We start from the raw sequence: 15,211 nt of genomic DNA on the forward strand, positions 1-15,211 counted from the left end.
CACAAGGCTCTGCACCAGCCTGCTGCCCTTTCTGCCCTTTCTCCCTCCATCCAGCAATACAAGCCATGTCTTCTACTCCTCCCTGGCTTTTCCCTGGCTGTCACTTGTGTTCAGGTACACAAGGCAGGCCCCCTTCAGCCTGTGGCATCTTCCACAAAGGCTGCCTGGCTCCCATCACCCTCCCCAGTTCACCAGAAGGTTGGAGCACCTCTCCTCTAAGGAAAGGCTGAGAGAATTTTGGCTGTTCTGGAAAACAGAAGGCTTCAAGAAGACCTAGTTGTGGCCTTCCAATACCTAAAGAGAACTTACAGGATACATTGGGCAAGGCATGTAGTGACTGAACCAGGGGAAATGGGTTCAATTTCAATGACAGTAGGTTTAAATTAGGTATTGGGAAAAACTTCTTTACTGTGAGGATGGTGAAACACTGGCACAGGTTGTCCAGAAGCTGTGGCTGCCCCATCCCTGGAGCTGTTCAAGGCCAGGCTGGACAGGGCTGTGAGCAGCCTGGTCTGGTGGAAGGTGTCCCTGACAATGACAGCAGGTTGGAACTGGATGATCTTTAAGGTCCCCTTCCCACCTAGGCCATTCTATGATACTCAGCACCAACCCCTCTTTACTTAAGCACAATCTGCTATCACCACTCCCCCACAAACCTAGTTTGAAGCCCACAGGAAGGACGTGCTGCTGGGCACTCCCTGCTGCTGGTGCAGGGTTTCAGGGCCCCTCTCCCACTCCCCACCCAGCTCTGCACCCGCTGGAAAGGTTCCCAGAGCAGGGAGGAGCCTGGCCCAGCCTCACCTGGTCAGTGGCCTTGCTGAGGGGCCTCCCCTTAACATCTCTAGGCTGGCCATGCACTGAAGGCTGACAGTGACCTAAAGCTTCTATAAAAACACAATATGCATTTTTCCAAGGCTGCACGTCTCAGAATACCAGGAAACAGCACTGCTGCATCTTCACAGCTCTGCAAAAGTAGCAGCATATTGTGGTGGAACTACTGCTGTGGCCTACCAAGGAGTATAAAAATTACACAGTTCTTGCTATTTCAAGATAACTGATTTGCACTTCAAAGAACTGAATCACAACTTATTAGAATAAACTTTTATTTATGCTCTCAGGATCCTTATTTTATACTTTATGCAACAAAACCTGCTACATTCAAATCTATACAGATTTACTGATATATCATTCACGTTTTACAAAACTGCATATAGATTTGGGAAATTTGTATAAGTTACCTTTATTTACATGTAATACTCTCAGTCCTAATGACCTAGTCAAAGGATAAAACAAAGCGGGATTTTAAATATCCCTTAAGACCCATTAACATTTGTTACATAATTTACATATCTTCAGAGAGAGATGTGCTACACTTCCTTCTTGCATATTTATAAAGACTGTGACTAAACAAATTTGCTGGCCAAAGCTAGGTACTGTCATTTCCTCAGATCATATTGGTAATAAAATGTTAAAATTTGAGCAAGTCAGGTATATAAACCAATTTTTTTCTTTCAGAACCAACTTCGTTAATTATTTTAACCAGCACTTGCTCAAAAAAAGTGTTAACATTAATACAAAAAATACCCACATTTACAAAAGAAATCAAACTAATATTTATATATGACAAGTTGATCTACAATAAATTGCACATTGTTGGTTATGACTTTGGTTGTACTGTATTAACAAATTTGGTTTCTAGACTAACACTGGAGAAAAAAATATAAAAATGCAGCTGTAGAAACTAGCAACCTGTAAACATATCACAGAACCAAATTCTGCACCTGATCAAATGTGCAAAACTTCCACACAGTTCAGAGGAGTTTGCACATAACAGACTGCTGAATTTGGCTCAGAAAACCCTGTAAACATGTTCTTTATTGTTATGTAGTGCAATACTGCAAGAACGGATAATAAAGGCCTCTAACTATCAGTAACTAAATACTGAGTGACATCCATACAAATTTCACTTTAAGATTGATTTGTTGCAAAAAGCTGAATTGAAAATATTTTCGTTCAACTACAAATTTATCAAAAAAGGTGATGAACACTCAATAAACCAACATCAGTATACAAATTCAAACAAAAAATGGGTATAATTTCTCATTAAAACTCAGAATTATGCTGCTTATCTGTTTTGTATAAAAATCTTGGGTTTGTTACACTGTTTTAGCAAAAGCAAGTTAGAAAGAGAAGTCTAACAACTGTGTCAGCAAGCCAGTGTTCTGCAAACAAATGTTTTCCAATGTTTTATCTAATATGCTGAATTATAAGGTGCTTTGGGCAGATCTGTTGCAAAGAGCCTGAAGCAGCACAGAGTATGATATTGTAACACAGAGTTTGTTGGGTTTTTTGTTTGGGTGGGGTTTTTTTTAAACAGTTTAACAAGTTCAGTTGTTCCTCTTAAAGCAGCAAATCAAATTTAAATCCTCTGCGAAGATTTCTTCACAGCTTGACTTCAGTAGTTTTCTGCAGTACAGTCTCAAATATTGTACAAGAGGCAACTGCTAAAAACATTTTAGTTTTTGACTTACTTGGCACTGGCCGATCCAATGTGTATATTGCATGTATCACCAAATACACAGAACTATGGAAATGACAAAATACATTTGCAAAAGTTAGTGATTTTTAGTACTTGGTTATTTTACACCTGATACTATGAGGATTCAATAGCCACATGACTAAATACAATGGTAGTCCCTGGAAAATTCAAATTTGTTTGTAAACCCTTAAATTAAATTGCAGCACTGGACCAACATAATTTATGTCTGTGTCTTAATCAACCCCATCAAAACCCTGAGTGTTTTCAATCGCAAGAAGAAGTTTATCCCATAAATCTTCAAACGAGTCATATGGAGGCAAATCCAAGCGATTAAAGCTGAAAAACAGATGAAAACTCTTAAGTATTTTATCACTTTTACTAAAGGTCATAATTTATCTGAATTAAATACTCACCAGGTATGAGCTCTTGGCAGTTTTTCAGGGGTACCCCATTGTTCAACTGTGAACAACTGTGGTCCATTTGAACCTGAAGAAAAGAACACATCCATTTTCACCCTATTATTAAATCCTTTTATAATCAGAGATTCAAATTATGACATATTTGGGGTTTTGTAATCCAGTTCTGACATTAGAAGGAGCTATCTATATGAATAAAATACAGACTATAAGAAGTAATAGTCAATAATCCAAATCCACTTGTATTTAAATTATTTCTTGCTATACCTCAGTTTCAAGCAACTTTTACACCTTCAGCTCAGAAGCCTAAGACCTAAATGTATATGCATAGTAGCTGGCATTGAAGTCTTTTGGACAAGACAATTATATACTGTCATAAATTTTGCATTAAAATTTATATATAAATACACATATATAAAATACATAATTATATGTACATAAAATACATAAAAATACATATATAAAAACTTAAACATGTTTATCACCACGTGTCAAGTTTTACAACCTGTTAGAAAGTAGTCAGTGTCCACCTTTACCTATGCAACAACAAAGTAGAATAGCTGAGAACTTTTGGAAACATGGTAATCATATGTGTATTCCCAAGATGTTTTTTTGCGCCTGAGAGAACATTTTTTGGTTACCAAGAGCAGCCCCAGCTCCTTCTATCCTTCAACAACTTGTCTTACAGCATCTCAGCACTCAAAGTTTCTTGGACTTCTCAATTCTCACCAAGTAGATGCAAAGAGCATTTTATAATCGTTTCCTTTAGAAACGATTAGGAGAAGACTGTGCAGTTAAAACAAAGAAAGACAAAGAATTCACTATCTGGTCAGAGAATGTTGTTCAGTGTCCCAGTGCTCCAGTGCGGGTGGGTTTGCTCCCGGCCTCGGAGCACTGGTGTGTGAGGAGCAGAAACCCCTGGCTGTGCCACGAGAGGGAGATCTCCGCTAGGAAGTGGCTCCAGGGCCGCAGAGTGGGCGTGGGAAGGGAACAGCCCAGCAGCAGCAAAGCACCACGGACCAGCACAAAACACTGAAAAACCACATACAGCCCTTTCAACACAAGGAACAGGAAATATAATTGTTACTGGGGTTTAGTAAGGGTGGCGTGCTGGTCGCAGTAAAGCAGCAATAACAGTAAGAGAAACAAAGCACTGCCCAAAACAACTGCTAGTTGAATTTTTCATTAAGGAGTGAGTGAATACACCTACAGAAGATTGCCCAAGGATATTCTAATCACTAGGCAGAAGGAAGCTGAGAACTTCAGCAGTTTCTTTCCCTGTATCAATTCTTAGTTCTATCTCTAATAGTGTTCTTAGTCAAATAGGCAGAGCTCCTGAGGCAGCAGAATTCTGACTGGGTTCCTCTGTGATGAGCATGTGCTGTAACACCAAAAATGCCAAGGCTTGGGTACAGCAGCAGACACACAGCAAAGCCTGCTGAGCACACTGTTCTTCCCACTGGAACTCACAATTCATTTACTGAGGGAATAGAAAAAAATAAACCAAGTATTTATGATGAAAATGAAGACATGGAGAAACAGGAACACATGATGGGTGGTTTTGTTCACAATCCTTTTGTTTTATAAACAAATTAATGTCTTGTTTATAAAAAAGGAAATGTTTAATCAAAGAGGCAAGTTAGGCTATTCTGTCATTTGCACAGCAACTCAGCCACTTTTATAAAGCCTTAATAAAGTAGTCAAGCAGAAAACGTAATAGCTGATGGCAGCTGAGAGCAGACTTCCCCTAAGCCAAACATCCCCACCCTTGGTGGGCTGCTCTATCTGCTTGCCCACAGTCTGGCCACAGCAGCTTTTCTGGCTTTGCTATTGAACTTTGCTCCCTGCTGTCTTCTGCTTGTTTCAGTCTCGTGTTGTAGGTTCAATACTTTTCTTCTGACTTTATATTTAACTTGTGTCATTTCAGTGGTCCCCTTTGGAGTATATCCTTACAAACAACTGCATCTGTACAACCGCGGCTTGTGAGCTGATAAAAGCAGTTGTGGAACTGAAGTTAACTGCTGATGCCAGCATGCCTTTGTAATCAGATCTTGGATAACTGAGAATTTTCTTCAAGCTCAATCATGTGTTAAACAGGGATTTTGCAGCTCTTGAGAACTTTAAAAATCCACATTCATTTGAGAACTCCTATACATTTAAAAACTTCCAAAACCAGAATTAAAACAAAGTATTTACAGAACATGAGAAACATGTGACATACATGACTCTTCTCTAACTTTGTTTCTTTTAACTGCCAGTACTTACTAAATTTCAAAACGAAATTTGAAAAATAATTTGACAACGTCTGCAGTCAAACAGGACAATGCTGGTATCAGATTCTTTGTTACTTAATTGTGAAGATAATCTTAAGTACTCACCATACAGCTCAGCAAACCCATTCATGGGAACACGTGATGTGCCAGTAACAAACTGAAGTAATCTTATTCTCTTTTCAGAGTCCATCATTAAGACTGCCTATGTATGACAATGATTACAATTAAAGATTTATTTTTAAATTAGGGTTTTAAGCTAGTAGACTTATGCAACATAGTATCTACCTCTAAATCATTATCTGTGCTATACATATGCATTCTTTTATAGTGACACTCAAAGTCTACTTCTCTGCCTATTGCTTAAAGCTATGAAGTCAACAAACTTTTAATGCCACTGTAACAAGAGTATGGTTACTGGCTTAGCAGACTGTTAAAATGCTTCCCTTGAAGATTTGGCCCCCTACTTCCTTTGAAGTTTCTTGATGTTATGAACTAGAAGCCAAATTCCTGTAATTTATTAAACAGAAGAGTTTAACACCTCTTTAGTGTAACCATGGCAGGAAAACCTACACAAATATTTTCAACTCCAGTCAGACAGGGATTTTTTTTAAAAAGCAAGCATCACTATTACATTTACATTCTTACCATACATCCAATCTTTAGTTTTCTTACTTTCTCAGTAATTATCATTTTAATGGTAAAATAATATTTACATAACCTTTTAACAAATCAAACTATAAACTAGCAGAAAGGCAGCATCTTTTGAATAAGAAAATATTAGAATTTCATTATACCTTCCAGAACCACTGTATTACTTGATGGTTTACGTTGTAGCCATTTTTGTATTTTGTGTGTAGTTTCCAATCAGCCACGTCCACATCTCCCAATCCACACATTAATAACTACACAGATAAAAAAAAAAACAAAACACCAAAAACACCAAAGTTTAAGTTTAGTATACTAAAGTTTCAACATAATTTGTTTTCTTTTCCATGATATACCCACCTCTAGCTCGTTTTCATCAAAGATTTTAATCAGATCCTGTGGTATTAGTTCAAAAAAGCCCTAAAAAAGATGAGGGAAGGTTGTAAAAATCAAGGCAACATTATTTTAGCATTTTTAGTCATGGAGAAGGATATTTAGAGGCTTTGGTAAACACAGCCAAAGCAATATACCAAACACAGATGTTTGGACACCAGGAGTCCCCAGTTTCATTATAGTACTTTTAATTGATTTCTCACATCTTTTCTGTGCAACACTGAGTGATGAGTATGGAAGTCTGAATATCATCTGTGTAATAAAATTTGTACAAAAAAGGGTAAATTGCCTAGTTTAAATCAAACTAATATAATTAAATTAATTTCTGCAAAGGTCATTAAATAGTTTACTCTACAGCTCAATCTGTCAGTCAGGACTGAGAAACAAACAAATTTTTCAAGATGAATTAAACACTTCAATAAAAACATACCAAAATATTTTTAACTTGGAAATAATTCAAAGCTGACACTACGAATAATATCACTGCCTTTTTTTAAACTTTTAACAAAATTATTAGTGGGTGTTCAGGGTGTCCAAAAAACCTTAATATCAGATGCAACAAAATTTTAGAAGAATTTATTTTGTAATTAAAATTATACCTCTTTAAAGGCTGTCATTTGTTTCTGTACTCGGCTCACAAATCTCCACTGAATTACAAGACTGCAAAAAACAAAACAAAACCACACACAAAATCACTTTAAAATAAAAGTGATTTATAGACAAAAAAACAACTTCCTTTTGTAAATAAAGCTAACATAGAGCCCCTGTACTAGAGGGCAATCCAGTGAGGTACATTGCATACAGCAGCTGCTACTCACTGAATGTAGTCTCTCTTGTTCTTGTTGGTGACAACTATTTCTGATCCACCACTTTTCAGTTCATGTTGATGGGTCTAAATGCAATGCACAGAACAGGTCTTAAGCAAGGTGAATATATAACAGAATTCCTATGTTAATATTAGGTAATTCATACAACTTGTGAAGACTGCAGAATTTGAGAACTATGAGAAACAGATCCAGTCACACAAGTTACTTAATAAATAGAATGTGGTACATTTTTTTAAAAAAAAGATATATTATTGAGAAGTGCAATGGGAAACCTTCATTTTTTCTGACGTGCTACAACACACCCAAGACTGCACACAGGTCCAGAATAAGGCATACTTCTCTAACTGCATATTCCATGACCCAGCCCTTATTCCAAATCTCAAGGAAAAACAATTACAGAAACCACTTCAGTAATGATCCCAGTAACTGAATCAATATACATCTCTCTTACAAAGTGACTTATAGTACTAGAACCTCAGAAGACAAGTATCTCATTTTCTGCTATCATTGATATACATTTTCATTGCTTCTTAGGATCACTTCTGTTACACAAGACCACAAAGGTTATTACCCTTAGATCTAGCTGGCAACTGTAATTTGGAAGTTTCATTCAAGACTTACGGAATTTCTACATGACTTATCCTAAATAGCTTTGTATGCAATAACAAAGTTGTTTATTCTATAGGTTTCTAATACATATTAAGAGAAAGGAAACATGTTGTTTCCCAGTGACTTCAGCAGTTTTCAAAGGAGCTCATCCTTTCCAGATAATTACATAAACCCAACCTCTACTCTAGATCAAATAATGACTATGGATATCTTAGTCTTGGTTGCCTTCACAGCAACAGCTACATTTCAATGCAAGTAGTATTCAACAAAAATGCATAAGCAATTTTTTAAAGCTCTGCTTATTTCCACATTGTTTATCACACCAGGTTGAAAGCACTGCATGAGTGGAAAGAGCTGAGCGAGCAAAGGGGTTTTCTTAACACCATACAGATAAAATCCCTTAATTTCACAGGTCAAGTATTTTCTTTCATGTTTTGTCTATTCTACATTACATGAACATACTAACCTGACCAAAAAGTTCTTCATCAACTATGAATCTGAGGTCCAGTTCTGTTGGATCATTTTCAAGAATCCATCTCAGAGAATTGTAATATTCACTATCCTAAGACAGAATTACAAAATAGTTGGACAGGGCTTGGAGCAACCCAGTCTAGTGAAAGGTGTCCCTGACTTGCAACCCACATCATTCCATCATTCTACAGTACCAAACACAAACCAAATCAAATAAAAAAAAAAATCAGGACACACCTATAAATCTATTACTCAGAAACAGATAGCAACTACATGCTGTAATTTTAAAGGGCAGCAAAACCAGTAACAGATTAAAAAGATAGAATAAAAATCACTTTGTCCATGGGTATTCTAAATAAGAGCCGTTATCAGGGAACCAACCAAACAAGGAAAGCCTAAGGGACATGTTTTTCCTCTAAAAATGCTGCATTGTATCACTTAAATATTTTCAGTCCCAAAATTATTGATTTTTATCATCAAAGAAAAAACTAATTTAAGAAACAGGTTTAAGATAGGAATCCTAGAAGTATTTATTATCAATTTTAGCAGCCTCAGTGTCTAAAACATTTTAAGAAAACATCACAAGAAGTATAGGTTCAAGTTTTCAATACAGCTTAACTGACTTGAACCCGAGTGCTATGCAACTTAAGACTTATAAAAAATGTAGCGTAAGATATCCTTGAATCATGCATTTTCAACCTTCAGAATGTCATTAAAGAGATATAAATATATAAAAAAATTATAAATTAACATGAAATTTATTTACATGATAAAGCAAATTACATACCACAGATTCCATATCATGTAGTGTTATTGGTTTTTGGAGCATCATCTTGTAAAAAGGACGAATAAAAAAGGCTTTAAAGAGAAGAAGTAGTAAATTTTACAGATGTAACTTAGGACTCAAAACACAGGCAATATTCATCTGAATGTCACATTACATAAGATAAATACTAACCATCCAAAAGTTTGCCATGGTAAACAGCCATTCCAGCCACACGACCTATAAACTTGAAATAAGAGAGATGATCTTCATTGCAAAGTCCAGAGTTCGGATTGATCTGCAGAGTATAGTTATCTCTGAAGTTGGAAGGAGAGAGCAGGGAAGAGAAAGAAAAACAAAATGTTGTACTATTGGAACAGTCTCACATTTGAAGATCTGAAAGACATCACTTATTAAATCAGTTACTGCTTTCCATGATGGTATATAATATTAAACAATATGCAGTAGAAGACTATTAGTATATCAGAAACAACCACCACCAACTAATTTAGTAAGTTAGAGATATACCAAAGAGAAGGGATTAATTCCCATTCATTTTAAAGTAGAGTAACATTCTCTGCATTACTGGTTACATACTGCCTCTTCTGTATGCAGGAGATGGTTGCAAGCACATGCTTGGCCATGCAAAAATGCCATGGCTTGTTAGACTGCTGAAAAAAAAAAAAAACCCAAGTACTGTCTCCACATTACTCTTCTGTCAAGCAACTGGGTGCAGATTATCACAGTTGTCACCAATGAAACCCTCCCATACATTTTTAAGGGTGAGAGAAGCCCCATTTTTAAAGAAGGTATGAGAAAGACATTTTCCTAAGATTTCGAGTCTTCCAGAGCGGTTTTACTTACGTAGCTGAATATTCAAACAATCCATAATAAGGATTAAACATTTCTTTAGAGAGAAGGAAGAACCATTCCCTGGCCACTCCTCCATAGTCTAAACCTTTTTCACCATCAAATTCAATCCAAAGTCTTGCTTTAAGGAAATCTGCTCTCTTTACAGCTATAATTCTTCTGTAGGAATCTTCAAGGATTGTTGTGCGATGAATTTTCATTTCAAACCTATTTGGAATATCACTCTAAAAGAGAGAATATGAAAACAAAGAATAATGAAACAAAACCCAGCATCTTATGGTTTTGCAGAATATGCAAATTCTGAAAATAAACAAAGAGGACACAGAAACCCTTTCTTTACGTAACTTGGAAGAATAACACAATATGATTGAAAAGAGGCTCTGTTTACCTACAATTCAACTAGCAGAGAGAATTTCAGATACTAACTTCTATTTTGTGCCAAGAAAATACAGTTAAAGTAAGTTCTTACTAGTAACAGCATATGGGCAGTTGTTCTGCATGCAGCAAGGCATGGTGTCTCTTCTGACATTGAATATTTATCATATTAAACACTTGATTAAAAACAGCTCACAGTTGACACATAAAATTACCTGGAACCGTTTTACCTGACTTATTTCACCTTCTAGTTCAATATTCCATGAGCCTAGGTGTCCTGTTCTCTTACTTAGGACAAAATCTACAGCTGTATTTAATTCTTAAGCTACCACACTTGTATTGTGTGGCTGAGCTCTCTATCACTTCTCAGATTAAGATACTGACATTTGAATGAATGTCAATCTTGTTTGACTAGGAACACAAAAAATGAGGTGCATATATAATTGCATGCAATTTACATGTCAGCTCAAAATGCATAGGCAGATTTTGCAGGTAGAAGATGAAGCACAGATCTAAACTCAAAGGGATTATTACATATGAAAAATATCTCCTGAGGATGTAAAATTTGATTGAACTTGTGCAGACTCATTGTTATCTGGCTGTCCAGATGCTATTTACAGTCTTTTATGCTACATGTTATAAATATACCTGGCACTGCCACTTCAAACTAGAGGTTGGAAACGAGACTCACAACTTTTGATTTAAAGCTGTAACAATTTATTGCAGTCATCCAGCCTGATCATGATGACAGTAGAGATTTCTACATAGACAGAATAAAATCTGTTCTGAGAACTTCTGAGAATACTTGCCATATTCTGATTTTCAAAAACTATTCTATGCTTGATCAGTGACTTCCAGAGTTTTCTGTTGCCAATCTTACTTTCAGATTCATGATGTTTTAACCTTTGAGAATTTCTAATTTTTAAATTAGATTGCTTACAGTCTCATCAGTGCATAAAGTCACAAACTCTGCTGTTAGAGTAAATGCTAATTGTTACCAAGTTGGTGCTTCACAAATGTATTTGAGAACAGACAGTAAATTTACCTTCCATGCAACCTAAGCTTTCCCTTGTTTAGGGTTCTAAGTTTCATATGCTTCTGCTGGATTCCTACTGATTACTTACCTGTTTCTTCAATTTCTTTCTGAAGAATTCATACTTCCGCTTATAGTCCCTGGAGTAAGGCACAGCCTTTGGAGGAAAGAAAAGAAAAAAGTCCCATGTGTCTCATGAAACACAGACAACCCATTTAAATTCTGAGAAAACAGGAATACATGTTTTACTGAGTGCCAGGGGAGGCTTCCAATTTATAAACACCAGAAATGAAAAGCATTTCTCTGTTCAGATCAGATCCACAGAATTCATGCTGTACTTGCCCATTAGCTGATTTAACTGCCTGAGATCCCTGAGTGGCCCAGATCAAAGTGACCAAAATGCCTTTGGTGACGTCCATAGCACGTCCATTTCCCTGCTGTATCATGAGAGACCTGGCTACAAACACCTCTATTTTCCATGGACAGGGAAGGCTGTTTACATACGCAGGCTATTAATAAACACAGATATCAGCTGAACACTAAAACCCATCTATAATTATAATGCAAACCATCTTTGCAATTAGTTCTGGTAATTTTGCACTTTGGATTAAGTACTGAAGCTGGATAATTATTTTTCAGTTGAAAATTAATTTAATTCCTCTTTAAGCCCTTTTCTTTCTATTTTTTTCTTTTTCTCCTTTTTTCTCAAATTTACTTTATGAATTGAGGTAGTGTGGACAAAAAATAAATAGACTTTCTTATCCACTTGAAAGTCCTCCCCCATTCTATAAGGAACATTTCTTACTACCATGGGAACTGCTTTTTTTTCTGCCATTTAAAGACCATTTCCCCAGAAAGCTTTCTAAACAGTCTTTGAACAAAGGATTTTTATTTCTTTTTAAACACCCTGAAAGTTTCACTTTCCAGATCAACTAAGTGATAAATGACGAAAGTTTGTTTGGATTCTACTAACAATGTTTTTGAAAAATATGAAAATCTACATTAGGAAAGCTTACTGGTCCAGTTATTGCCACATTCTGCAGTCGAGGATCCTCCCATTGAGTTCTCTTCGTATCTGCAAGACATTTTTAAATTAGTTTCATTAATTTAAATAATGTTCACAAATAAAATGATGAGTAGGGAAGAATGCTACATTGTACATACTGTGGTTTATGAAGAATATTCTTCCATCTGTGTGAGTTCTCTCTTCCCAACCTGGCTGTAAAAAGGCAACATTTTTATTACACATTTTTATTATAAATTTCTGATCATTTAGTGTGCATAGAACTCAACATGATCTGCAATTGTGGGCATTCCTCCCCCATCTACTGTCAGCACTGAAATTCAAAACTATTTTTTGTAGGAAAAAAGCAGGATGCGTTTTCTCATGTGCAAATTTCAATAATGCTAACTTAAATAGTTAAATTGCTTTACCTGCAAAACAAGAACAGAATGGTTTACTTACTGGTAATGGGCCCAGGTCAACTGGATCTAGGGAAGTCTTTCTCCTTGGATGAGCAGACATTTTCAGTCTTGGATCTTCCTTTGAAAAGAAAACAAGAAGCATGTTAAAATCCTTCTGCTGTTTTGTTTTGCTTTTAATTTTTTTTGGTCTTTATTAATGATTTTGTAAAGAATATGCCTAGTAGCAATGAGGTAATGGTGGCATATTCTGTAGCCAAAGGAATCCTTGAGGATTCTCAGTCCTCCAGTAATTTACAAACATCTTCTAGTAACATCTCACTTTATATTTTTTACATATATATAAATAAAAATCCCTCATTCAACTCATTTTTTGTGTAATTGAGTTGAATTACTCTTTCCATGTGATTTCTTACACACCTTACACTTTTTGGGTTTGGTGAGGTTTTTTGTTGTTTGGTTGATAAGCTGGTTTGTTGTTTTTTTTTGTGAGCTAGGTTGAAGGTGGTTGCATTAATTAAGTTATTTTCATCTACCTGGAGAAAAGAATACCCATTTTGAATTGATTTAATGGATTTCTCTTTCACCTGACAGTAGGACTGACTTTTGATATGCTTACGCCCATCTAACAGCACTGCCAAGTGGTGTGCAGTGCCCCTCTGTGGAACTGCAGCTGTACAGCTCCCTCATCCATATGATACTTGCACCTGGTCTGCTTTTCTAAGCATCCACAGAAATTTGTGTTGTGCCCTGTGATAAATTCAAGGCAATAGATTTCCTGCTGAAGGTATGTTTACCGAACTCATTTCTGTGAACAGCTCCTATAAGCTACCACAGTTCTGCAATGTCATTTATTAGGGGCTTTACTTCTGCAAAGCAGATTCCTGTTTTCCTCCTTCCAAGCTAAACTTTCAAATACCAATACAATTACTAAATTTTATACTAAATTACAATTACTAAAATTTATAATCTTCTACGCATAACAGGTATTATAATTTGGCAATTTTATTACATATCACTCAGACTCACACAAAATATTTTGGGTTGGAAGGGACCCACAAGGGCCATGGAGTCCATCTCCATAGCCTGTATAAGGATTGAATGCCCCACCTTGGCAATATTAGCACTGTGCTCTGACCATGCTCCTCAACAGACAGATACAGCTATCTTGGCACTAAAGAAACATACAGAAGCTTGCTGAAAGCAGCAAAGTTTTGATTCAAGAGGAATTAGAATTTCAGTTCATGAGAACAATTTTCCATTACCCATGTTGTGGTTTTGGTATTGTGGTCAATAAAGAATGGTCTTCCATTGGGTGCATGTCGGACTTCCCAGCCTTTAGGGAGAAATCCTTGCTCCACTTCAGGCTGCTGCTGAGAAGACTGTTGTGATGAATCACTTGATGTTGCTTGTGGCTGTCTTCCTATAGAAACACTTTGTGCAGCTGACACCTGACTTGTTTCCACAGCAGTCTATGGTAAATGACAAAAAAAAATCCTATCAAATCAAAGCCCTATAAAGCAATATTGTTTTTCTATTAATCTATATTTTTGACTCATGAAAGAAGTTTCGTAAAGCAAATCATTGACAGATTTCATATCAACCACATTGACTAACAATCACTGATTGTGCTGAAGGTTTACAGAGGCCTTCCAACCCCCCCAGTCACAACCACTCTCCAGAAGGGAGAATGACTTGCAATAAACATTACTGTTCCTAACTCTCCGTGCAATCTCTCCGATATTTTATGTGGTACTTTACACTTTGTGCCTTTCGCATGCTGTATTTCAAAGCCATCTCTCCACTTCTATTACACAAGATCTTTAAAAGGTTCAATGAATACAAACATCAGTAAATTCAACACAGGCAGTACCTGTACAACTGGCTTTATCCAGGTAGTGGTTCTAGAATTGTGATCTATATAATATGACCTTCCTTTTTCATCTTGTCTTTCTTCCCAGCCTGGGGGTAATCCAGATGAAGTAGGCAGTAACTAAATATTAGTGATAACAGATGAAAAACAATTAAGAAAACTATGAAACTTACTGTAAAAAGGTTTTCCTTTGTCTAAATAAAACAACAAAACTATATTTCAGAAGGTTCATTACTTTAATGAACTGGGTAAAATAGGTAAGAAGTATTTAAGTCCTTCCCGAATAGTACGAAGTAATAGATGTTTGTTTATTTATACAAAATTCAAACACCTCATGTTAAGGGATTCATTTATATACCTGGTTTAGGCTGATCCAGCCTAGTACTTCTGGCTGTGAGATCACAGTTTGCAGTGCCACCATGAAAACGTAATGGGATGTGGTATAGCTTTTAATTAGATGTAAACAATTATAAGGCAAACCATTTGTAAAATGAAACTCATCATCAGGGCAAGACTACTTCCTTCTGCAGGCTATGCATCACACTAATGCTAAACAAAGCTGAAACGCGAAAGCTTTACAGCTCAACTAGACCCATAATTGCCATTTTGTCAGGGCAGCTGCTGGGCTAGGAAGGCCAAATCTCATTTGAAATGTCAGCACCTACCACAGCTAAAAGCCTGTGTTTCTTGAAAAATGACTTA

At 36.4% G+C, this 15,211-nt stretch overlaps 1 protein-coding gene across 3 annotated transcripts in view; it reads right to left on the bottom strand.

The window, feature by feature from the left end:
• Window positions 1-1,086: 1,086 nt before the first annotated feature.
• Window positions 1,087-15,211, bottom strand: part of NEDD4 (NEDD4 E3 ubiquitin protein ligase) — a 50,086-nt gene continuing 35,961 nt past the window's right edge. For all 3 annotated transcript variants that reach the window (XM_086848937.1, XM_023934056.2, XM_023934054.2), the window contains 17 exons: window positions 14,510-14,629; window positions 13,902-14,108; window positions 12,680-12,757; window positions 12,379-12,433; window positions 12,231-12,289; window positions 11,306-11,371; window positions 9,801-10,030; window positions 9,132-9,253; window positions 8,961-9,031; window positions 8,169-8,264; window positions 7,085-7,158; window positions 6,866-6,926; window positions 6,234-6,293; window positions 6,023-6,130; window positions 5,334-5,430; window positions 2,953-3,025; window positions 1,087-2,875 (listed from right to left, as the gene is read on the bottom strand). In XM_086848937.1, coding sequence (XP_086705063.1) covers window positions 2,773-2,875; window positions 2,953-3,025; window positions 5,334-5,430; window positions 6,023-6,130; window positions 6,234-6,293; window positions 6,866-6,926; window positions 7,085-7,158; window positions 8,169-8,264; window positions 8,961-9,031; window positions 9,132-9,253; window positions 9,801-10,030; window positions 11,306-11,371; window positions 12,231-12,289; window positions 12,379-12,433; window positions 12,680-12,757; window positions 13,902-14,108; window positions 14,510-14,629 — 1,680 coding nt within the window. In that variant the 3' untranslated portion in view covers window positions 1,087-2,772. The remainder of the gene's footprint in view (window positions 2,876-2,952; window positions 3,026-5,333; window positions 5,431-6,022; window positions 6,131-6,233; window positions 6,294-6,865; window positions 6,927-7,084; window positions 7,159-8,168; window positions 8,265-8,960; window positions 9,032-9,131; window positions 9,254-9,800; window positions 10,031-11,305; window positions 11,372-12,230; window positions 12,290-12,378; window positions 12,434-12,679; window positions 12,758-13,901; window positions 14,109-14,509; window positions 14,630-15,211) is intronic.

The sequence above is a fragment of the Cyanistes caeruleus genome, chromosome 13, assembly GCF_971803275.1.
Source record: "Cyanistes caeruleus chromosome 13, bCyaCae1.hap1.1, whole genome shotgun sequence".
Classification (NCBI taxonomy): domain Eukaryota; kingdom Metazoa; phylum Chordata; class Aves; order Passeriformes; family Paridae; genus Cyanistes; species Cyanistes caeruleus.